We start from the raw sequence: 23,582 nt of genomic DNA, 5'->3' as shown, positions 1-23,582 counted from the left end.
ATATATATTTAAAGAAAAAAGAATTCTTATTAAAAGAAAGAAAGAAAGAAAGAAAGAAAGAAAGAAAGAAAGAAAGAAAGAAAGAAAGAAAGAAAAAGAAAGGGCAACCTCAAGGGCGCAAGTATAGGCCCTTGGTCCACAACCCTGCTTACATGCCCTGACCCGGCCCTGCCCCTGCCCCTGTCCCTGCTCCAATTTGGCGTTGACCCAGCACAGTCAAACTCTGCCTACATTTTATGCCACCCCCCACCTTCAACAGCCCATCGCAGCCATGCCCCACTCAATCCTCCACCCCCCGCCCCATCTGCCCATTTCAGCAGGTCCCACTTTGCCCACATCCATGGTCCTGCCCTGGCTCACACTGTACATCCAGTGCGGTGCTGCGGTTGGCACTACCCACGGCGTTGCTGACTTCGCAGGACACTGGCGCAGTTAGGAATGAGGCATCGGCCACCACTTCCAACATTGGTCCTCGGGCCCCCAGCACTGGGGAGCCCCCTTTTGCCCACCTGTGGAGGTAGTGGGATTGTTAGTATTGTCTCTGCTCCCCAGGCTCACCTACTCATCTCCCAGCTCCACCCCTTTCCGAGCTAGTGCTTTGGGCTTGGGAGAGGTGATGTCCTTACCGATAGCCAGTCACAGGAGGCTGGGCCCTGGCCTGGCATAGGAAAGTGACCTTCTCTCCCTCCTGCACCGTCTGTGGTTCTGCAGACAGAGTCACCACTGGGGGGTCTGTGGAGGCGGGCCCATAATCAGCAAGGGTCAAGGACCTCCAACTCCCAACCCCTCCACCCCAGTGGTATAGATCTTCAGTTCCCTCTTCCCTTTGAGCTAGGAGTCCAGGCAGGCCTCCAGTTCTGTATTCCCTCAGGAACTACAGGTCCACAGCTCCCTCCTTCCTCATACCCTGGAGTCCAAGTCCCAGGCCCCTATTTCACCAAGGACTCCAGGCTCAGGTACCAGCGTCCAATGCACTTACACTGCAGGCTCAGTGTGATAGCTGTGTCCTTTCCCGCAGGCAGGGCCTGGCTTCGGGCCCGGCAGACCAAGGTGGCTCCATCATCATGGCTGGAAGGGGTAAAGGATAAGATGCTCTCCACAGACTCAATGGTCCCTTTCTTCAGCAGGGTCTGGAGGTTATGAATAATAATAATGATTTTATCTACCCCTAATACAGTGCTTACTATGTGTCAGGCTCTCTTCTAAGCACTTAGAAGAAGTATTGCTTTATTTAATCCTCACAATTACCTTATGACAGTGATGGCGAACCTTTTGAGCACGGCGTGTCAGCATTTTGAAAAACCCTAACTTAACTCTGGTGCCGTGTCACATATAGAAATTTTTTGATATTTGCAACCATAGTAAAACCAAGATTTATATTTTTGATATTTATTTTACATATTTAAATGCCATTTAACAAAGAAAAATCAACCAAAAAAAATGAGTGCACGTGTCACCTCTGACACACGTGTCATAGGTCCACCATCACTACCCTATGAGGTACATACTACTATTATCCTCATTGTACAGATAAGAAAACTGAGGGACAGAAGAGGTTAAGTTAGTTACTTACTCAAGATCAATCAACTAAGGAGTGACTGAGCCAGGTAGTCCAGACCTAGAGTCCTCACCCTTAATCATACACCAAGGGTCCCAACCCTTTAACCCCTGCCCTCCCATGCCCTTTTCTTCTCTGGATGAGCCTGTAGTCTTAGCGAACATCCACATTTCCCTGAATAAACAAGGGCTGGCACAGAGACTTGCAACTGACCTGATAGGAGGTAGCCCCATCCAGCTGGACCTCATCTCGAAACCACAGCAGCTCAGGGGTGGGGCGGGCATCCCCACGGCTCCGACAGGTCAGATTTGCAGGAACCCCAGCAACCAGAGACACAGAGGGGCTGCCCAGCACCTGAGGGGCTTCTGGGGGCACTGTGGATGGATCTGGGGTCAGAGCTGTATTCTGGGCCCAGAGACCCTGATCTTCTCAGCTCTATTTGACCACTCCTCTGTGCTCCCTGGATTCTGATACTCCCAGCTAGGACTGGCTACCCCTCTGGGCAACCCTGGAGAGATGAGTGGGCTGGACCCTCACCCAGCACATGCAACTGGGCTGGTCGAGAGCGGAGGCCTGCCTGTGTAGCCTGACACTCATATGCCGCTTGATCCTCTAGTTCCACAGGCCTAATGTGAAGGTCGTATTGGCCTCTGGCTGCATCCCCTGATATCCAGTACCTGGACCACCCTGGAATCAAGAAAGAGGCAGTCACACCACTGTTTTGAGTTCCTGTTCCCATCCCAAAAGTGGGTGCTGAGCTAGGAGACACTGACCCTCTCCCAGTCCAGAGTCACTTCAAACTTGGGGGGTGATAAATTCAGAGAGAAAAAAGTCAGAAAACAATTGCCATAAAAGGCAGATTAGATGCTACCCCTGGGCTAAAGAGGGAGGGAGTTACAATAGGGAAAAGGAATAAGAAGGGCTCTGGACCTGAGTAATGATTACGTGAGTGTCTACTTTATAGTTACTTGGCAAATCTTCTACTTATGTTTTATATGCTTTTCTGTATTTATGTAATATTTTACAATAAAAATTAAAATCTTCAAACCCCATGGATCATCCCCAAAGTGTAAACTGAAAGTTCAAGACAGCCCTGGCTGGCGTGGTTAGAGTGTCAGACTGAAAGATCACAGGTTCAACTCCTGGTCAAGGGCATGTACCTGGGTTGCATGTTTGATCCCCCACCCAAGCAGGGGCCCATTCCAGAGACGACCAATTGATGTTTCTCTCTCTCTATCCCCCTCTCTGTCTCCCTTCCACTCTCTAAAAATCAATGAAAAAGTATCCTCGGGTGACTATCAACAACAACAAAAATTTTTAGGACACCCAAATGTTTACCTGAGCCCATTAATTTTCCAAACTTGAAAATGTCAAAATAGATACCTCAGTTACAGCCTAAGCCCAGCATCTCCTGGAGCTGATGCCAGCCCCTCCCTGAGTACTGAGAACAGCCTCACCTGGCAGGTCCCTCTCACCCCCTAGAGCCAGCCCATCCTTAGTCCACTGGACCACTCCCGAGTATGTGCCCAGGGCACAGGGCAGCCGGGCCTCGTCCCCTAGCAGGACCACCAGGTCCTCCGGCTGTTGCAGGAAGTGGGGTGACAGGCCTAGGAGAATGGAGAAGAAGGGAGCAGAGCTGAGTATAGCATGTTCAAGAGTTCTCTCATTCAGAACCCGGGAGTTCAGTCCCCAAACCCCTCTTCCCGCAGACCCAGAAGCCCAGGCTCCCAGACTTCTGCTCCCTCAGATCCAAGAGTCCCAGCCCTCAGCCCCATTCACTCCAGTAAAAGCGGGAGCTGGCAAGCAACCCTCCCCCGCCCTTCGAGGTACCTGCACGCCCTCTGAGGCAGAATAAGAGGACGAGGAGGGCGGGGACCAGCATACTGAGTGTGTGTCCCCCAAGATGCAGCAGACTTGCTGTAGCACTGCCTTCCTTGCCAACTGCTTCCTGGACAGCACACCTCCCACCACTCAAGCCTGGAACCTTCTTCGAGCCCGACTCTTCATTCACTCCAGGCGAGGCGCACCCTTGTCCCTGGCCTGGAGTTTCCCAAATCTGCTCAGCCGCCGGCTCCGACGCTCTGAAACGCAGGCGAATCCCGCCCGCTGCATCTCTGAGACCCCGGCTGGGCCTGATCTCATTCGCCTAGGCACCGGCGCGCCCCGCCCTCTTTCCATTAAGAAACTCCGCGACCAAAAGGCCGAGGAGTAGGGCTTTCCTCTTGGGGGGGGGGAGGGGGGTGCCCCACCCCTATTGGGATCTGGGAGCCGGAACACCTGGATCGAAGGAGGGGGTTTCGGCTGCGTTGGACACCTGCACCCTGCCGGGGTTGCAGGGGCACGGGGGTGAGGAGAAGTGAGGGAGGGAGTGGAAGAAAGTTGCTCAGCCCAGGTCCTGGAGGGACCGCGCTGAGTGGAAATCGAGCTATAAATGGGAGCCCCTGGGGCATCGCTAGTTTCTGCGCCCTGGGAGGCGGGGCTCGGGGCTCCTCTGAGCCTACAGGTCAGGAAGAGGGCTCCAGTGTGGCTGGGGAAGAGGGGGGACAGCTGGAACCCCCGAGAAGAGGGGGCTTCTGCTCTCCCCGCCTCAAGCCCCCTCTTCAAAATAACCCTTTGCCTACCTAGTCACTGCCGCAAACCATAGCACGTCTTAAGATCTAGGAATCCCGGCTCACAAACCCTCCTTTCCCAAGACCCCGCAGTCCGGCTCAGCCCCTCGCCCCACTCAGCGGTGGTTGCCTGGCGACAGCTGGGAGGCGGCGGTGCTGGGTCCGGGCTGGCAGGGAGGCTGGGAACCTCGCAGCTTGTCCTGACGGCTGCATGCAGCCCAGCTGGGGTGTTCTCACGCTGCACGCTGGCGAGTGCGCTGCGCAGATACCCGGCAGGTGGGTGGGAACCCCAGTCGGCTGAGGGGCGTTTGTGGGCTTGGGACCTGGGTCTGACGTTCCTGAGCCTGTTGGGACTGGAGTTCATACTCAGGTTGTGTATTGTTCCTGAGCTCAGAATATTGAGTTTTACCCTAAGTAGCGGGGACTTGGACTTCCAGGATTCTAAGACTGGCTGTGCGGACCTCTGTTGACTGAGAAGTTGGGAACTCAAACAGGTCCTCTGCCTGCAGCAGGGCGCAGTTGGGAGAGGATGACAGGGGTCAGAAAATCTGGTCTTAGGTCTTAGAGTCAGTGGATTTAAGCACCTATCTCTCTCCTACTCCCTACACAAGCTCGGGGGGCGGGGGGGATTTGAAAATCAATAGACAGTGAACATCTACCCTAAATTCTGTGGGGGTGGGGGGGACTTATCTCTTGGGAATGTGGGGAGAAGGGGCTTCAGGCCTGAATTCCTGAGTCCTAGATCCTTGGGGCCCAGGCTTGTGAATCCTGGTGGCCCAGACTCTGGGCCGGGGGGCCTGAACTCCTGGCTTCTGTTTTGGGGATCCAGCACCTGGATTTTAAAACAGGATGAGCTTGGGGCCAGCATTCCTGAGGCTTGGGGACAAGTCAGGCAGTAAAGCTGTTTTTCTAGACACCTGATATCACTTCCCTTTCCTGGCTCTCTGGGGCTGCAGGCATGGAAAGATGAAGAGCCTGAGGTCCCAGGAGCATGCAGAGAAGGAAAACAGTCAAAGTAGAGTGTGGAAGGTTTGTGCTAATTAAAGGCCCCAGCAACTGACAGCTCTACACCCTGGCCTCGATGGACACCATCTGGTGAGGAGCCCTATGACAGAACCTCCTGCTCTGCATCCAGCCCATTCCCTAGGGGGTGTGGGCAGTTGGGAGAGAAAATGTGGGAGTGCAAGGATTTAATATGGGAGGGAAGAAGAAAGACTAGAGCCAGCATCAAGGATGGAACTGTAGGGGCTCAGCCCAGATGCCTCATTTTGTTCCTGGAAGAGGATCATATAGGGGGTCGTGGTGGGGGTCTTTCTTGCAGGAGATAAGCAGGCAGAAGAAGCTTATCCTATGTGTGTGAGCACACTGGGGTGGGCAGGGCCAACCAACCAACATATGGTTATAAAATTCAAAGATGTGGCAATCAGGAGAAACAAATAAAACAAACAGGTGTAGTCATAGGATGGCTGGGACCAAATATTTATTGAGCTCCTGGTGTGTGTGAGAAAGCATGGGGTTGGGGGTGGGGGGAGATAGAGATGAGAACAGAGGCAGAAAAGTAGAGACACATAGAGGTGTATATCTAGAGAGAGAGAGAGAGAGAGAGAGAGAGAGAGAGACATAGTTAAAGGTTGACTGAGATTAACCACCTAATGGGGAGAGAGGAGAATAGAGAAAGACATGGAGACAAAAGGAACTCAGATAGAGAAAGATAGAAAGATAAATTAAGCCCTGACCAGTGTGGCTCAGTTGGTTATATATTGTTCTGTGCACCAATATTGTCCTGTTGCTGGTTCAATTCCTAGTCAAAGCACATGCACAGGTTGTGGGCTCAATTTCTAATAGGGGCTGTGCAGGAGGCAGTCAATCTGATGTTTCACTCTCACATTGATGTTTCTCTCTAAAAAAGTCAATAAAAATAGAAAGATAAATCAAGATGGATAGATGGAAAGAGAGAGAGACAGACACAGAAGAGACAGGGAAAGACAGAGGGAAGTTACATGAAATAGAATTCACAAGGCCCTTGCCATAGGGTACTTAGCTGGGCTCAGTGCTGACAGCTCTACACCCTGGCACAGTTAGTGCTGGTGATCTTAGACACTACCTTCACTCCCACCCACGCTGGCTGCCTTGCCCCTGCACACTTGCACCTTAGACACTCATATACACTCACACACTCAGCACATACTTTCACAGATCACAATTCACTCACCTTCCTCACACTCACACGAATGCTCACTCACAATGAACTTCACACACACACGTGCACAGAAAGGGAGATAGCTGCACTCTCCCAGTCTCATACACACTCTTGCACACTCCCCAGCGACATTCCTAATGTCACTGAGGGGGTAATGTTTACTCAGGGAAGGAAGGGACTTGCCAAGGTCATGTACCAGGGTAAGGAAAAGCCAGGCCCAGCTCTCTGCTCTCCATGCTGAACTGGGACCGCCCGGGTCTGACTTGCACTCCTTCATGGGGTCATGGGGGCTGGGGAGGCACCAAGGAATATGCCTGGCATGTGCTGACAGGGGATTTCATGCTCCAGCTGGGCTGGGAGGAGCCTGCTGGACAGAGTACTGGAGCTGGAGACTTGAGAGGGTGTCTCGGGAAGGTAGCAGTGCAAGGACACGATCAGGTTGGGTCCCAGAATGAGGCTCAGCTCTGCTACTGACCTCATAGGCCTCATTGCTCTCCTTGGCTTGTAGGGCCTGCTGGACTCTGACAGCGGGTCTTCCCTGGGGGGCTGTGAGTGGTGAAAGGAAAGCAGGGATTGGGGTGGCAGGAGAGAAGAAAGACAAATAGAGACTTATGGGAAAGGAGAGAGAAACGCAGAGAGAATGAGTGTGCACCTTAGGGAGAGAGAAATAGAGAGAAAGACAGAAGAAGGTAGAGTGGAAGGTACTCAGGGCAGGGAGAGAGTTAGAAAGACAGAAGGGGAAAGAGAGGGAGAGAGTGAGAGGGGGAAAGATGGACTCATGGAAAGAAAGAAAAACAGAGAAAGAGAAGGAGACAGATGGCAAAAGAGAGACAAAGAGAAAAGCAAGAGACAGAGACATAGGGAGAGGGACCCAGAGAAAGCCAGGGGCAGACACAGGAGGCAGCCAGTGGGCATTGCAGGAGCCACAGACAGAGGACATGGAGTGGCCCTGAGGATCCCCATCCGGGCTCCCTTGCTCCTCATGGGAATGCTGACCACAGGTAAGTGGGATCCTGGCCTTGTGATCTAGTGTTAAGACGCCCTCATTTCCCACTCACATTCTCCAGACAGACCCTCTGTCCTCTGCTGCTGACTTTTCTGTCCCCAGGCCTGGCCCAGTTGCAGATCCCTGCCTCAGCCTCCAGAGGCTTCTGGGCTCTGCCTGAAAACACGACGGTGAGGGAGGGGGCTGCCGCTGAGCTTCGATGTGGGGTCAGTGCCCCTGGCAGTACCGTGCAATGGGCCAAAGATGGACTGCTCCTAGGTCCCGACCCTAGGATCCCTGGCTTCCCACGCTACCACCTGGCAGGCAACCCTTCTAGAGGTAAGGGATCGGAGCCTGGACCCTGAGCTGTCAGCAGAAGCTGACTGTGGCCCTGACCTTGGGTCCTACCTGCAGGTGAATTCCACCTGCATATTGAAGCATGTGACCTCAGTGATGATGCCGAGTATGAGTGCCAGGTCGGCCGCTCAGAGACAGGGCCTGAGCTCGTGTCTCCCAGAGTGATCCTCTCCATTCTGGGTATGGGTGAGAGATACCCCCTGCCCCCAGAACCCATGAGTCTGTGCTCCCAGTCCTCCCCTACCTCCCAGGAGTATAAGCCCCCAGCCTCTCCTTCCACAGATTCAGGTTGCAGAACTAATTTCATGAGCAATGAGACTCAAAGCCCAAATCCTCCTATCCTTCTCGGTGGTGTCGGCTTACCCCAGACCCTTTCTCACCAGTGCCCCCCAAGATGCTTCAGCTGACCCCTGAGGCAGGGAGCACAGTCACGTGGGTAGCTGGGGAGGAGTACGTGGTCAGCTGTGTGTCTGGGGACGCAAAGCCAGCACCTGACATCACCTTCCTTCAAAGTGAGTGTGGATGAACTGCTAGGGGGAGTGTGAGGCCCCGGAGTTGGGAGGTGGTGTTCCTGCCCAGTACCCTTCTAGGGGGCCCAGAAAATATGACATTTCTGAGGTGGGGACACCAGCTTGGGGAGATGCTGAGCCCAGCATGGAATCTGGTGGAGACGTCCAGGGAAAGGCACCATGGAGATCACAGGGCTGCTGGTCTGGGACTCAAGGAAGAGGCTGGGGCTCCAGATAGAGATATGGTATCATCGTTGGTGCAAAAATGAGAAGCTGAGTAATGGATGTGGGTGATACACCCAACAAGGATGGGATGGGATGGGAGGGGAGGGGTGAGGAGAGGCCCAGGACCCAGCCCTGAGGACTCTGGGATCAGGAAGTCCTGAATGTGTGGAGGGAACGGAGCTAGTGCTTTCCTCCAGAACCAAGAGAGAGGGGACAGTATGTCCACCCTATGACTTCCAGGCCAGGATCCCCAGGACCCACCTTGGGGAGAACCTGGCACCCCTTCTGCTCTCTTATTACCCCAAGGTGGACAAATAATTTCAGACATCACTACTAACGTGAATGAGGGATCCCAGGAGAAACTCTTCATCACAGAGGCCACAGCCAGGTATGGGAGTTGGGATGCCCTACCCTTAGCCTGAACCCCAAAGTTCTCCATGAAAATCCCATGCCCCAGAGATTCAAGCATGGAAACCTGGGTCAGGTATGAATATCTGGGACCCAATTCTTCACTCTGATCCTCCAAAACTTCTTCATGGGAATCCCAGTTCCAGGACAAAGATTTTGGCCATATGTGGGCCTCTGGGGCCCCAATTCCCATTCCTGATCCCCCAAATCTCTTCCATGGAACTCCAGATCCTAGAAGAAATCAGCATGGAGACTTAGACCAGGTGTGGGGACCTCTTTATCCTAATTCCCCAGATTTAAGATAATGACTGAGTTTAGAACTCCAACCCCTCCCCCCCAGGGTGACACCCCAGAGCTTGGATAATGGGCAGTTACTGGTCTGTGAGGGATCCAGCCCAGCTTTGGATAGCCCTATCAAGGTCTCAATCACCATGAATGTTCTGTGTAAGTGGGGAACTGAGTGGATTATGGGCACTGGGGACAGGGAGCAGGAATTGGAGGTACTTGGGGCATACATGGATTATGAATGGTTCTGGCTCTCAAAGAGAAACATGATAGAGTGGATGGGCTCCCCAGGCCCACCAAGTGACTGCTGCTCTCCAGTCCCCCCAGGACCCCCTGTGATTGAGTGGCCAGGTCTGGAAGAGGGACATGTGCGGGCAGGGCAGAATTTGGAGCTGCTGTGCATGGCCCGAGGAGGGAATCCACCAGCTACACTGCAGTGGCTGAAGGTGAGGGCAGAAACAGGCACAAGGGTGGGGAGCAGGGCAGATACAAGGAGCTGGCCTTGAGCTGGTCCAGCTCTGTTCCTATCTCCAGAATGGCCAGCCCATGTCCACAGCATGGGGCACAGAGCACACTCAGGCAGTGGCCCGAAGCATGCTAGTAATGGTCATACGGCCAGAAGATCATGGGGTGAGGCTCAGCTGTGAGGCCCACAACAGCGTATCTAAAGAGATCCAGGAACGTGGGATCACACTGCAGGTTACCTGTGAGTCCTGGTGCCAGTTGCCCATCTGTCAGACCGTGCACCAGAGAACCATTTGTTTGTGTCTCCAAAGCATGCCTGTCTAATGCCAAAGACCTTGTCATCTGTCCCCAGTTCCCTGTCTTTCTGGGCAGGTCTGTGAGGCATCCAGCCCTGCTTAGTGTCTCTCTCCTCTGTCCATCATCCCTGCAGTTCCTCCCAGTGCTATTACTATCCTGGGATCTGCATCCCAGACTGAGAACAAGAATGTGACTCTCTGCTGCATCACTAAGTCCAGTCGCCCACGGGTCCTGCTGCGGTGGTGGCTGGGCTGGCGGCAGCTGTTGTCCACAGAGGAGACGGTCATGGATGTGAGACAGGGGCCAGACTTCTGGGTCTGAGGGAGGAGGGAGTTGAGGCATTTCTCTTGGGTCTGGGAGAGAATGCCTTGGGGAGCATGGACTGGGGCCTGGACCTCCTGGGTTACTGCTGGGGTATAGAGTGGGCTCAGGCCCCCTGGTCCATGAATGAGGGTGCTCTAGTCCCTAGTTCTGAAGCTCTTCCCTGCCAGGGCCTTCATGGTGGCCACATCTCCATGTCCAACCTGACGTTTCTGGTGCGACGGGAGGACAATGGTCTGACCCTCACCTGCGAGGCCTTTAGTGAGGCCTTCACTAAAGAGACCTTCAAAAAGTCACTCACTCTGAATGTGAAATGTGAGCCCCCATTCTCACCCCGGAGGGGGGGGGGCAGGCAGGGGACTGCCTCCTGACTTAGAGACCCTACCCTTGGGCCTCAGCCCAGAGAGAAAGCCACTCTTTCTGTCTCAGATCCTGCCCAGAAGCTGTGGATCGAGGGGCCCCCAGAGGGGCAGCCCCTCCGGGCTGGAACCCGGGTGAAGCTGGTGTGTTTGGCCATTGGAGGCAACCCAGACCCCTCCCTCACCTGGTACAAGGTCAGTGCCAAGCAAGGGCTGGAGTGGCCAAGAATGTGGGGAAAGGATGAGGCCCTGTCTCTTCTCCAATCTTGGGAAATCTTGAGAAAAACTGAATTTCTTGAAAAATACTAGAGATTTCGAGTTTTGGCAGAGAATTGGAAAAGACAGACAAATACCATAATAATTAAATTGAATCCAAGGGAAATCCTGGGAATTCTGGGAAATCAGTGAGAATCTTATCTCAAATGAAGGAATTTTAAATCAGGATTTGGAAGTCTATAGAAAAGGCAATTAATTTATTAAAGGAAAATCTGGTGAATCTCAGAATTCAGGTGAAATGGCAGAGATTTTAGGGAATGACTAAGAATTCCAGGAACAAAAACAATGATGGGTAAAGGCTAGAAATTTGGGGAAAGATAAGTAATTCCACAGAGCATTGAAAATCCATTAATTAATATTAAATTGAATTCTTAGGATTTGGGGGTAAGTGAATAAAATTCTGGTAAAATTAAAAAGAAGTTTGACAGAATTTTGGGAAGATCTTGGGAATTTAGGGAGTTAGTGAAAATTCTAGGGGAAAAACTAGGAATTATAGGGATGAAGTGAAACTTCATTTAATTGGATGGAATTCTGGGGAAATGCCAAGACTTTGGGCCACACAAAGGATTCTAGTAAAAGATGAGGATTCAGAAATCTGTGGAAAGACAATTGGATTAAAGGAATGATCAAAGGAAATTTGGGGAGAAAGTGGGAATGCTAAGAAAAAGAATCAAAGATAGGGAAAAAATGAAGGGATTCTGGGAAAGGCTTGGGAATTCCAAGGGAGTTTCCTAGAGTTTGGTGTTTAGTAAATGTAGCTGGAATGGATTTTGAGGAATGCGCCTGAGGGTTGGCAGGGGCACCAACAATCGCAGGCCTCCGGAAAGCAGAGGAGGCGGGACAAGGGTGAGGCGGTGGAAACCGAGGAGGGATCAGACAGCAAAACAGCGGGGCTTGGGAGGCCCAGGTTAGTCAGGAGAGTTTCCAGCTTGCGGCGATCAATTCCAGTCTCTTCCTCTGCCCTAGCAAGGTGCGCGCGGAAGGGGGCGCCTTTTCTTCATCACACAAGGCTTTATCTGGGCTAGTGGCTGCCAATCCAGTGGGAGCGTCTCGGGCGGGAATGGCAGGGCTACCCCGGACCTCTAGTCAGTCTCCGCCCTCAGGACTCACGCACGGTGACCGAACCGCGGCTGCCCCAGGAGCCGAGACGGGTGCAGTTGGGAAATCTGGAGAAGTCAGGGAGCACCTTCTCCCGTGAGCTGGTGCTCGTCACGGGTCCATCGGACAACCAGGCCAAGTTCACGTGCAAAGCGGGCCAGCTCAGCGCGTCCACGCAGCTTGTGGTGCAGTGTAAGGGCTCCAATGGCCGGGTTGATTGGGAGGGCTTGGCCAGAGGGTAACTGAGCCAGAGCCGGTCGGGGGCGGGGGGCGGGGCTGGGCCTCCTCTTCACCCCTGAATCTTACTCTTCTGACCCGTTCTCGAAGTTCCCCCAACTAACTTGACGATCCTGGCCAATGCGTCGGCGCTGCGCCCTGGGGATGCCTTAAACTTGACGTGCCTCAGCATTAGCAGCAACCCTCCGGTCAACTTGTCCTGGGACAAGGAAGGGGAGAAGTGAGAGTGCGAGTGGCCCGCCCCTCCCTTGCTCCAGCCAAGTCCCTTTACCTTCGGAGTCCCGCTCCTGCCCTGCCTGCTGTCCTGCCCAGTAGCCATCCTACCTCTGCCTGTGCTCCCACCCGGGAACCAGCCTGACACGACCCCCGCCCCCGCCCTGTCCACAGGCTGGAAGGCGTAATCTCACCGCCCCGGAGCGCCCCATTCAAAGGCTCTGCCGCTGCCAGGAGCATTCTTCTGAGAATGTCATCTGGTGACCATGGCCACCGTGTGACCTGCCGCGCCCACAGCATTCAGCTTCAGGAAACCGTGAGCGCCTTCTACCGACTCAACGTGCTGTGTATGTGTGCTGGCCTGAAGGCCTGGAACCCCTCCATTCCCTCCTGACCCCATATCACTGGGGTCTTCACCTTGGTAGGGTCCTTGACCTCCATCCTAAACCTTAAAACTTTCCTGACTTTTATCCTTACCACAGCCAGGCATCAACTCCTATCCTGCCCAAACCCCCTCTTGCCTTTGTCCTCATAACTCCTGGCAGATTCCCATTCCGAACACTCTCTCCATCCTTAAACCTGACTCTGCCCTCTACCCCTTTCCTAAACTGGATCCTAACCACTAACCTCCAAGCTTAATTCTGTATTTGTCCAATTGAATCTAGTTGCAATCCCGGCTTTAAACCTGTGTATCTGTACCTGATCGCAAATTTGTCCCAGTCTCAAACCTTAACAACAATCTTGACTCCCACTGGTGCCCCCTCCGCAGACCCTCCAGAGTTCTTGGGGGAGCAGGAGTTTGTGGTAACTGCAGTGGAACAGGGTCAAGCACTGCTGCCTGTGTTAGTGTCTGCAAACCCGGCCCCGGAGGCCTTCAACTGGACCTTCCGTGCTTACCGCCTCAGCCCAGGTGCAGGAATGGGCATGAAAAGGGGTACAGGTATTCAGAAAGGGAGCACCTAGCAAACCCCTCACCCTGACCTCCCCCAGCTGGTGGGCCCCGGCATCGCATCCTGTCTGGTGGAGCTCTGCAGCTGTGGAATGTGACCCGCGCTGACGACGGCTTCTATCAGCTGCACTGCCAGAACTCAGAAGGCACTGCTGAAGCTCTAGTGCGGCTTGATGTACACTGTGAGCCCCTTCATCACCCTAGGAAACTAGGCAGCTCTGGGATCCCCACCCATCATGGAAACGATATCCACACAGGAACCTTGCTCACTGTGGAGTCTCCTTATTGTGGAAGCTCTGCCCACCCAGGGATATTCACCCATCCTGGAAACTTCTCACTCTGGGAGCCCCAACCTTAATGGAACCATGCCCACTTTGGCTACACTGACCACTAGAGAGATCCTACATGATTTCTGTCCAGACAGGGGATCCACCTACATGGATCTACCTGTTAAGCTCACTGTGGAAGCCCCACCTCCATGCAATTCTGGAAGTCTACCCGACCTAACCTCATCACCATAGAGACACAGTACAGGGTTGGGACAACCTCACTAATCCTGGGAACTATTCCAAGTGCTCCATATAAAGGGCAGACTGTACCATACCCATAACTTCCAAGGACACCTCTAAGATACCTCTCCCACCTGGGACCCTCTTCCACCATGGCCTGTCTGGGTCCAGGTGCTTTCCCCAAGTTCCTGCCTCCTTTTCCAGATGCTCCCATCATCCGAGTTCTCCAGGACCCTACTGAGGTGAATATTGGGGGTTCTGCAGATATAGTCTGCACCGCTGATGCCAATCCCATCCTTCCAGGGATGTTCAACTGGGAAAGACTGGTGAGGATCGAATCTTTGGTAAATGGAGGTGGGGCTTGGAAATGTGGTTTCTTAACTGTCAGCTCCTTGGGAAGAAGGGTCACATCTATATGACCCTGAATAACTCTATACATGTCAGGGCATTCTCCAAGAACTAACTGTTGAATGGCAGATGAATGGATGGATAACTGGATAGATAACCAGGTGGCCAGGTGGATGGATATGTAGATTGAGAGATAAATGGGTTGATGAATAGGTGGATGGAGGGATGAGTAGATGGAAAACAGATAAACAAATGGACAAGTGAATGAATGGATAAAAGGGTAAATGGATGGCTAGATAATTGAATGAGAGAAATGAGTAGATGAATTGATTAGATCAGAAAGTAGATGGATGGATAGATACTCCATCAGTATAAAGATGTCTGTGGAAGGATGATAAATGAATGGATGAAGAGATGGAAAGATGGATGAATTGATAAACAGATGAATGTACTTATGAATATGTGCATGTATGAGTGAATATATAGGACAGATGGGTGGAGAGATGAAAGGGCAAATAGATGGATAGATATAGGGAAAACAAATGGTTAGATGAATGAATGGGTAAATGGATGGGAGAAAAGGTGGGTGGATTGGTAGACAAGTGGATGAATAGGTGCATGGTTAAATGTCTCCATGAATGAATGGTTGGATAAATGGGTAGGTGGATAGATGGATGATAGGGGGGATTTTTTTCTTTGCTATCTCTATAAAGAATGATTGTGGCTAGGAGAATGAGGCTACAGAAGGGACCCAGTTTTGGGGATAATGAAACTGGGGCAAGATGGGAGGCCATTTCCCTGAGTCTTGGGCATCCAGGGAGAAGAGGAGGAGGACCAGAGCCTAGATGACATGGAGAAGATATCACAGGGGTCCACAGGGCGTCTTCGTATTCACAATGCCAAGCTGGCTCAGGCAGGTGCTTACCAGTGCATCGTGGACAATGGTGTGGCACCTCCAGCCCGAGGGCTGGTCCGACTTGTGGTCAGATGTAAGTAACACCCATGCCTCTGACTTCAAGGACTGCCACTAAACCTACAGCTCTCATGCCCTTCCAAATACTTCATCCTGACCTCCAACCTCTCCTAGTTTCCCCCCAGGTAGAACACCCCACACCTCTAACTAAGGTGGCTGCAGCTGGAGATAGTACCAGTTCCGCCACCCTTCACTGTCGTGCCAGAGGTGTACCCAACATTGTCTTCACATGGACTAAAAATGGGGTCCCTCTGGATCTCCAGGATCCCAGGTGAGCCCAGGCCCAGCCAGATAACACTCCAGCCCCAGTCACACTCCCTGAGTTCCTGTCATACCTCCTCTCCAGGTACACAGAACACACATACCACCAAGGTGGAATCCACAGCAGTCTCCTGACGATTGCCAACGTTTCTGCAGCCCAGGATTATGCTCTCTTCACATGCACAGCCACCAACCCCCTTGGTTCAGACCACACCAACATTCAACTCGTCAGCATCAGTACGCTGGGAGAGGACTGTGAGGGTGTTGGGAAGGTGCTTCCTGGGCCAAGCCCTAAGTCTCTAATTGGTCCCATATTGGCAGTGTTTCTGAAACCAGTGTTTTAGTAAGAATGGAGTTTTTGCCAACCTGAAAATTCTAATAGAGACTGGATCTGCAGGGAGCCCACAACAACTAAAAAAAAAAATAAAAAAAAAAGGAGGAGGGGTCTTATTGGCCCAAGTAACTTAAAAATAGATTTTCAGAAGTCACTGAATCTAGGTTCAGCTGTCATCAAGAACTCTCCGTCTATCAGGCCTGCTTTTCTCTGTTGGCTTTATTATAAGGCTTCTCATAGTGGGCTGTTAGATTTCCCAAGGAAACAGAATTTTTTTCTTCTCTTAAAAGTGGTATGAAAAACAACAACAACAACAACAAAGAGAATAGTGGTATGAAAATACTGAACTAAGGTTTATTGGTTCTACTTAGCTCCCAGCTCTAAACCAATCATGTGATCAGGGGAAGGTGACTCTTGTTGTCCAGGCCCTGTCATATGTCCATCCTATAAGTGGAGTCACTTCTATCAGAAGCATGTGGCCTGAGAATGTGGGCAAATGTTTCTCCAAAGGATACTCAGGGTTCTGTAACCAGAAGAAATAAGGGGAAGGGAAGTGAGATAAGCACACAAAAAATCCACTGCAAGAAACATATATTATACAGTTGATCCAGTCATTCAGGGACATGTATAGAATGGGTCAGAAATATGAGTCACCCAATGAGCACGTTCTCAGCCAGGTAGAACAAAGCCACAGGCTTCCTTCTTGTTTCAGCTCTCATATGTAAATAAGTGCTCTTTTTGAAGTCTATTTGGTGCTACATATTTTTGTGCTCTTTATTAGTGGCTTTGCTATTTAAATGGCTTCCAAGCATAGTGCTGAAGTGCTATCTGCTGTTCGTAAGTGCAAGAAGACTGTGATGTGCCATATGGAGAAAACACTTCTGTCGGAAAGGCTTTGTTCAGGAATGGGTAGAGCTGTTGGCTATGAGTTTGATGTGAACAAATCAACAAAATATATTAAATCAGGTGTCTTTCAAGAGAAAAACACAAACAAGATCATGTAGTGGTTGTCTAATAAAAACGTGTGACTAGATCTTGTAGGAACCTAACCCTGCATTTTTCCTGGAAACAATCGTATGGTATTTGTTAATTCAGTGTCCACAATAACTTTATAGAACATAACCACCACAAATAATGAGAATTGACTATACATTTAAAATCACTCTTAGGAAGCCCTAGCTGGTTTAGTTCAGTGGATAGAACATTGGCCTGTAGACTGAGGGTCCCAGATTTGATTTCCATCAAGGGCACATGCCTGGGTTTCATGCTCGATCCCTAGTAGGGACATGCAGGAGGCAGCCAATCAGTGACTCTCTCTCCTCCTTGATGTTTCTATCTCTCTCTCCCTCTCCTTTTCTCTCTGAAATCAATAATAATAAAAAATTCTTAGGAAGAATCTGGAAGGAATCTTCCAGGATCCTTTTGTATCCTTTGACTACTTTCCTCATCCTTTTCCTTAAAGGCCGCCCTGATCCTCCATCTGGATTAAAAGTTGTGAGCACGACTCCATACTCAGTGGGACTGGAGTGGAAGCCTGGCTTTGATGGGGGTTTGCCGCAGAGGTTCCAAATCAGGTTGGTTCCTGTTAAGACAGGAAGAGGTGGCAGCCAACAGACCTGGGGCACCCCCTTGAATGGCAGACCTCTCTCTCTTGCAGGTATGAGGCTCTGGAAACCCCAGGGTTCCTCTACATGGACGTCCTACCACCCCAGGCCACCACCTTCACACTGACTGGGCTGCAGCCTTCTACACGATACAAGATCTGGCTGCTGGCCAGTAATGCGCTGGGGGACAGCGGACTAGCTGACAAAGGATCCCAGATCTCTATCACTACCCCAGGTCAGAAGGGACAGTTTTGAGCAGAGTTCTTCAGAGGACTTAAAGGGTGGCATAGTGAAGTCAGTGCTATTATTACTCTTTTACAGATGAAGACACTGAGGCTCAGAGAGATTAACCTGAGCATGTTGACAACAACCTTAGCATAGTGTCAAAGGTCACACAGCTGGAAGGAGCTAGAGATGAAATTAAAACTCAGGCAGATGATCTCCAGAGACTAGATTTTAGTAACTGAATGCTGAATGATACTGTTTGATGTGATTAATAACACAGGAAAATTAGAAAAGAGTTTGAATTGAATGGAAATGAAAACATTTGAAAATTGTGGGGTGCAGCTAACGCAGTGCTTTGCAGGAAGTTTATAGCATTAAGTGTTCATATTAGATTTTAAAAAGATGGTCTCAAATTGATACTGCAAGAAACTAGAAAAAGAAGAGCAGATTAAACACAAGTAAACAAAAGGAAGGAAATAATAAAGGTAAGAACAGAAATTTGTGAGCTCAAAAACAGAAGAACAATAGAAAAATCAATGAAGCCAAAAGCTGCTTCTTTGAAAAGATCAATAACATTTATAAAGTTGATCAAGGCAAAAGAGAGAAGACATGAGTTAACCAATATCAGGGATGAAAGAGGGGACATTACATTAAGGGGATAATAAGGAAGTATTATAAACAAATTTAGGCCAATAAATTCAGCAACTTTGATGAAATGGATAAGTTCTTTGAATATGACTAATGAGAACATTTTTGCCTCTGACAGACCAATCAGTAATGTAATGGCTAATCACAGTCTTATTCTGACAAGCCTGGGTTTAAGTTCCAGCTCTGCTGAGTCCTAGTTGTGAGACCGTAAGCTAGTTAGTTTACCTCTTTGAGCCTCAGTTAAACCTCTTTGAGCCACGGTTTCTAAAAATAAGGTATGCCTTAGTCCCTGAAAGTAAGGTTTATCTCACACAGTTGTAAGGATTAAATAAATAAATATATCTGAAGTGTTTAGAACAAGGCCCTGCTCAAAGTAAGTGCTTGCCCCATGAAAGCACCCTCTTTCTGTCCTCCCCTTTCTGACAGAGCAGTCTTTTACCCATAGATGTATGGACCCATTCCCATCTCTAAAATATTCCCTTCTCTCTCTCCTCCCTCCCGCCCCATTCGTCTTCCCTTTAAGAACTGAAGCATAAAGTATGACACTCAACTCCCTTGATCTAGAATTTATATCCCTATTAAGGGACCCTGAGAGCCAGCATGTTTTTTAGTTAACCTGAAAAACTGACAATTCATGTTAAAAGAACCTTGCACACCATAAAACACAAAGCAACAATTATTATTATAGGCATTAGAATGGTTATTAATAGTATTATCATCCTTATCAGCAATTTCTAGTTCTTCTTGAAATATTCCTAGAAGCCATAAACCAGTTCCCATGAGTATCAAAATGGGATGAAAAGCTTAATAAGAAACTGAGATATTTAAGGCTTGTCCAAGATTTTTTTATGTTAATTAACAATCTTTTTATCCACCCCCTAGGTCTAGACCAGCCTTCTGGAGAACCTGACTACCAGCTGCCCACAGAGCAGCCTGCAGTTAAGTCCTCAATCCCCTGCAAATCCCTCTCTCTCCTGAGAATAGAACTTTCTGGTCTCTAAACCTGTCTCCTCTGCCTTACGGACATAGTCCCATAATGCTATTCCTGAGGCCCAAAACCATTTCCTTAGTTCTTACTCTTGCCTGAAAGAATTACCTGTTCTTATTCTCCATGTAGGGACTTTATCAGTTGGCTTTTGCTGCATGGGGCACAGGCAAAAGAAGGGCCCTCTGCTAGTGGTTTGACTTGAGAAAGGAGCCACCTGTCCTGAGGTGGCAAGGAGTGGACATGGAAACCCCAGTCCATCTGCTTCCCTGACCTATGAAGAGGGCTTTTGTCTGGTCAGGGATGGCTTTTTTCAGAGAACCCTGCTCTGAACTTAGAGTCCGTTGCTTTGAATTCACTAAGGGGGGTCCCTTCTACTCTCAGACTCCTCAGAGCTGCCCCTGATGCCTGTGCTGTTTGCTGTTGGGGGTCTTCTGCTGCTTTCTAATGCCTCCTGTGTTGGAGGATTCCTCTGGCAGCGGAGACTGAGGCGTCTTGCTGAGGGTGAGAAGACCCTTTACTTGCTGGGGTTGAGGTCCAAGGGTGATGGGGAGCCCTGGAGGTCTTCCAAGGCCAGGTGGGCTTGGGGAGGTGTCTCTAACCCCCTTTTTTTACTTTCCTCAGGCATCTCAGAAAAGACAGAAGCAGAGTAAGTGGGAATATTTTTCTATAAAAAGGCTCTGAGGGAGGAGGTTTGGGAGTGATTGGTGTCTGAGGGTCAACACCCAACTGCCTCCATACCTCTAACCTGGAAGGTCGGAGGAGGGCCCAATCAGGAATGAATATGAAGAGAGCCAGTGGACTACAGACCTGGACAAACAAAGCTCCACAGTGAGTGGGGGTGCTCCTGACAGCCCCAGTGACAGGGCATTGACAGTGACTAAAATCCCATTAGCTTCAGGTTATTGACCTTTCCAGGGAGTCAAAGGATTAAAAAACGATCTTGGTGTTTTTTTTTTGGGGGGGGGTGTTGACAGGTTAGCACAACAGATGTAGAGCCATATTATCACTCCATGAAGGATTTCAACCCCCAGCTGCCACCAACACTGGAGGAGGTATCTTATCCCAGAGGTGAGTTATGACCACACCAGAACTCCCCACTCATAGATACCCCTGACATCTGGACTGGGTACATGATCATTCCTTCTTTCTACTCCAACTTCAGGTTTCACAGGTCTTGAGGAGGAGAATATGGCTTTTCCAGGGCACCCATATGATGAGGTGGAAAGACTGTATGCCCCTTCTGGGGCCTGGGCACCCCTCTACGATAAAGTACAGATGGTGAGCTTTGTAGCTACAGAAGTCTTTCCTGGCTAGTGCCCCAAACCCACATTCTACTACTTAGGGTAAGCTAGCTGCTATAACAAACAGGCCTGGCAATAACCCAGTGCCCTAAACAAGACAGTCTATTTTTTTCTTACACAGTTGTCAGAAATGAGTGGCCCTACTGCACGTGGTTATTACAGAATACAAGTTCTTTCCATTATGGTCCTCTGCCATCCCCTAGCACATCATCCAAGCTTGCATTGATGGGCCAGTTCACTGGGGGCTTCAACCAGTGGAAGAGGAAAAAAGAATGTGATGGAGGCACATCTATGCCTTATGATCCAGGCCCAGAAATTACACATTCTACTCATTCTCCTGGTGAGAACATGGTCACATGGCCAAATCTAACTACAAAGGAGGCTGAGAAATGTAGTCTAGCTTGGCAGTTTTATGTCTTACTACAGCTATATTGTTGTAGAAGAAAAAAAGTATGCATTTTGTTGGATAGTTAGCCATCACCACTACACTGGTTAATCAGAGAGCTACGAGGGAAAAAATTTGGCTCATTTAATCAAAATGTGAAGGCATAGAATTGTCTTCAGACCCACACAACTGGACCAAGAATTTCCTCTTTAAAGATGTCCCCAGTAAAGCCAGGTTTGAACCCGATTAGACCGGAAACCTTCAAGGAAAAAGAATGCCTCTTTCCATTAGCTCCAATGCCCCAAATCTGACATTTATTGGTCTAGCTTGGGTCACATACTCATCATTGAACTACTGAGGCAGAGGGTGAAATGTGCTAATTAGACAGGTCTGGACCAGTGTCCACTCATGGCATTAGGGAGTAGGAGCCAGCCCCACTCAATGGACTGGATTGAGAGTGAGAGAGTGGCAGAGAGAACAGGAGAAGTGAGCATGGTAGCAAGACAGGCAAAAGCAACAGACAGGCACTTTATCATCAACTAACCCCCACTAACTGCCTTACAGTAAGGGAGGTGGGGCAGAACTGACTTTTGGTGTAGCCTTGGCTAATCCTGGCACCTCTGGGCCAAAGATTTCCCTCTGTAACATTGTCCCCGATGTTGTCCCTACCACGGTGGACATAACTAGCACTGTTAAAAATGTTGTCCATGGTGCTGAACCACTTTTCCTGCAAAGAACCAGATAATAGATATTTTGGGCTTTGCAGGGCATACTGTCCTCAAAACTACTAAACTCTGCCATTGTAGTGTAAAAGCACCCATAGACAATACATTGACAAATGAGTGTGGCTAAGTTCCAATAAAACTTTATTTTTGGACACTAAATTTGAATTTCATATATCACAAATATTACTCTTCCTTTGATACTTTCTCAGCCATCAAAAAATGTAAAACTGTTCTTAGCTTTTGAACAGTACAAAAACAGGCAGCAGGCCATATTTTGGCCCCTGGAAAATCTGCTGTAAAGTTTTCTGAGCTGAAACAATCCCCAGTAAGGACTGCTCTATGGTCTTTTTTCTTTTTTCTTTTGTGAGGAAATGTTTTGGCAATTCATAGGACTAACAGAATCACGATTCACATTTCACAATTCCCTTAGCCAATATCATGGGCTTTTAAAAGTTTCATAATCTTACATTAAAATTCTTTATCTGACTGGAAATCTTGAGATATCTTGGTCTTGCTTAAAAATAATCCAGTTAGGTCCACCAGTGTGGCTCAGTGGTTGAGCATAGTCTTATGAACCAGAAGGTTATTGTTCTATTCCTGGCCAGGGCACATGCTCAGGTTGTGGACTCAATCCCCAGTGTGGGGCATGCAGTAGGCAGCCAATCAATGCTTCTCTCTCATCATTGATGTTTCTCTCTCTTCCTCTCTGAAATCAATAAAAAATATATTAAAAATAATCCAGTTAGTGGGGTAGAGGATGAGAATATAGAGATATAGATAAATCAAGATTGACCAAGGGTTGATATCAAAGCTGGGTGATGTGGGAGTTCATTATAATCACTCCCATCTTTTTATATGTTGGCATTTCCCCCCATAATTAGAAGGTGAAACATTTTTTTCCCCTCTAGGGAGTTGAGTATGAGTGTGTATCCTCCAGAGCTGCAATGATGACCCATAGGGCATCTCTCTATGGTTCTAACTCCACCTTTGTTTGTCAGGACCCCTGCGACCTCCACTGGTCTGAGGACAAATATGAGGATCCAAGAGGAATCTATGATCAGGTGGCAGGAGACTTGGATCCTATGGAAGCTGATTCTCTACACTTTGAGCTGAGGGGACATCTGGTGTGACAGGCTTCTCAACACCATTCTCCTACACTTGCAGGACATAACATTTCAGTGGTACTTTTCATTCTAGCCTGGGCTGCACTTGTGAGTTCTATAAGACACAAAGGGACTGGACTTTTTCAGAAGAGGACATGGAGGGCTGTGTGTAAGTGACAAAAATGATTCAAACTGGTGTCAAAGTATAACACCAGTTATACTGTGTTTAGAAGTTTCATTTCTAAAAGTAACTCCTGGGGTTACTTTTAGAAATGAAACTTCTCCAAAGAGACATTTCAATAATGAAAAGTTATTCTGAGGTTTTTTATGCTTTTTCAGATATGGAAAAAGATATTAAAAATTAAGCTCATTTATAGTTTAATTTGCATCTTAAATAGGTAATAATAAGTGGAATTTATGAACTATTCTTGTGTCCTACTTGTTTTATTATTTTTCAGTTATCTAAAATATGATGTATAGCTCTAGCTGGTTTTGCTCAGTGGATAGAGCATCGGCCTGCGGACCAAAGGCACGTACCTTGGTTGTAGGCTCCTCCCTAGCCTGGGCCCTGGTCAGGGCCCATGCAGGAGGCAACCAATCAATGTGTTTCTCTCAAATCGATGTTTCCCTCTGTCTTTTCCTCTCTCTTCCACTCTCCCTAAAAATCAATGGAAAAAATATCCTCAGGTGAGGATTAACAAGACAAACAAATTAAAAAAAAGCATAATGTATAAACAGTACATACACACAAACATAAATAGACTCTACAGAAAATAAAATAGACTATCAAAACAAGCTAGAAATAAATGAATGCATACTGCATAATT

General features: G+C 49.1%; 2 protein-coding genes across 2 annotated transcripts in view; one reads left to right on the top strand and one right to left on the bottom strand.

The window, feature by feature from the left end:
* Positions 1-3,440, bottom strand: part of KIRREL2 (kin of IRRE like 2 (Drosophila)) — a 9,085-nt gene extending 5,645 nt beyond the window's left edge. The window contains exons 1-7 of the mRNA XM_006765025.2: positions 3,389-3,440; positions 3,016-3,165; positions 2,096-2,245; positions 1,772-1,932; positions 980-1,130; positions 627-732; positions 361-509 (exon numbers count right to left, since the gene is read on the bottom strand). Of these exons, the coding sequence (XP_006765088.1) occupies positions 361-509; positions 627-732; positions 980-1,130; positions 1,772-1,932; positions 2,096-2,245; positions 3,016-3,165; positions 3,389-3,440 (919 nt within the window). The remainder of the gene's footprint in view (positions 1-360; positions 510-626; positions 733-979; positions 1,131-1,771; positions 1,933-2,095; positions 2,246-3,015; positions 3,166-3,388) is intronic.
* Positions 3,441-6,557: 3,117 nt separating this feature from the next.
* Positions 6,558-23,217, top strand: NPHS1 (nephrosis 1, congenital, Finnish type (nephrin)). The gene is made up of 30 exons (XM_006765023.2): positions 6,558-6,567; positions 7,204-7,368; positions 7,476-7,691; positions 7,767-7,889; positions 8,093-8,221; positions 8,750-8,831; positions 9,192-9,295; positions 9,455-9,582; positions 9,671-9,842; positions 10,032-10,189; positions 10,390-10,534; positions 10,649-10,773; positions 11,958-12,144; positions 12,280-12,409; positions 12,577-12,749; positions 13,172-13,312; positions 13,393-13,533; positions 14,065-14,186; positions 15,026-15,197; positions 15,296-15,452; positions 15,528-15,679; positions 17,239-17,350; positions 17,434-17,615; positions 19,136-19,192; positions 19,623-19,742; positions 19,863-19,887; positions 19,994-20,069; positions 20,216-20,309; positions 20,404-20,519; positions 22,651-23,217. Exons 1-30 carry the CDS (start codon positions 6,558-6,560, stop codon positions 22,780-22,782), a joined length of 3,846 nt encoding a protein of 1,281 aa, XP_006765086.2. The 3' UTR covers positions 22,783-23,217.
* The last annotated feature ends 365 nt before the right edge of the window (positions 23,218-23,582 follow it).

The sequence above is a fragment of the Myotis davidii genome, unplaced genomic scaffold, assembly GCF_000327345.1.
Source record: "Myotis davidii unplaced genomic scaffold, ASM32734v1 scaffold681, whole genome shotgun sequence".
In the NCBI taxonomy this organism is placed as follows: Eukaryota; Metazoa; Chordata; class Mammalia; order Chiroptera; family Vespertilionidae; genus Myotis; species Myotis davidii.
Note: the sequence above shows the minus strand (reverse complement) of the source record. Positions and strands in the feature narration are given on the sequence as shown.

What these genes read in the sequence shown, in the direction of transcription:
- NPHS1 (XM_006765023.2), top strand. An exon ending in ACTCACTCTGAATGTGAAAT is followed by an intron (nt 10,535 to 10,648) that starts GTGAGCCCCCAT and finishes TTTCTGTCTCAG; the next exon opens with ATCCTGCCCAGAAGCTGTGG. An exon ending in CTACCGACTCAACGTGCTGT is followed by an intron (nt 12,750 to 13,171) that starts GTATGTGTGCTG and finishes CCCCCTCCGCAG; the next exon opens with ACCCTCCAGAGTTCTTGGGG.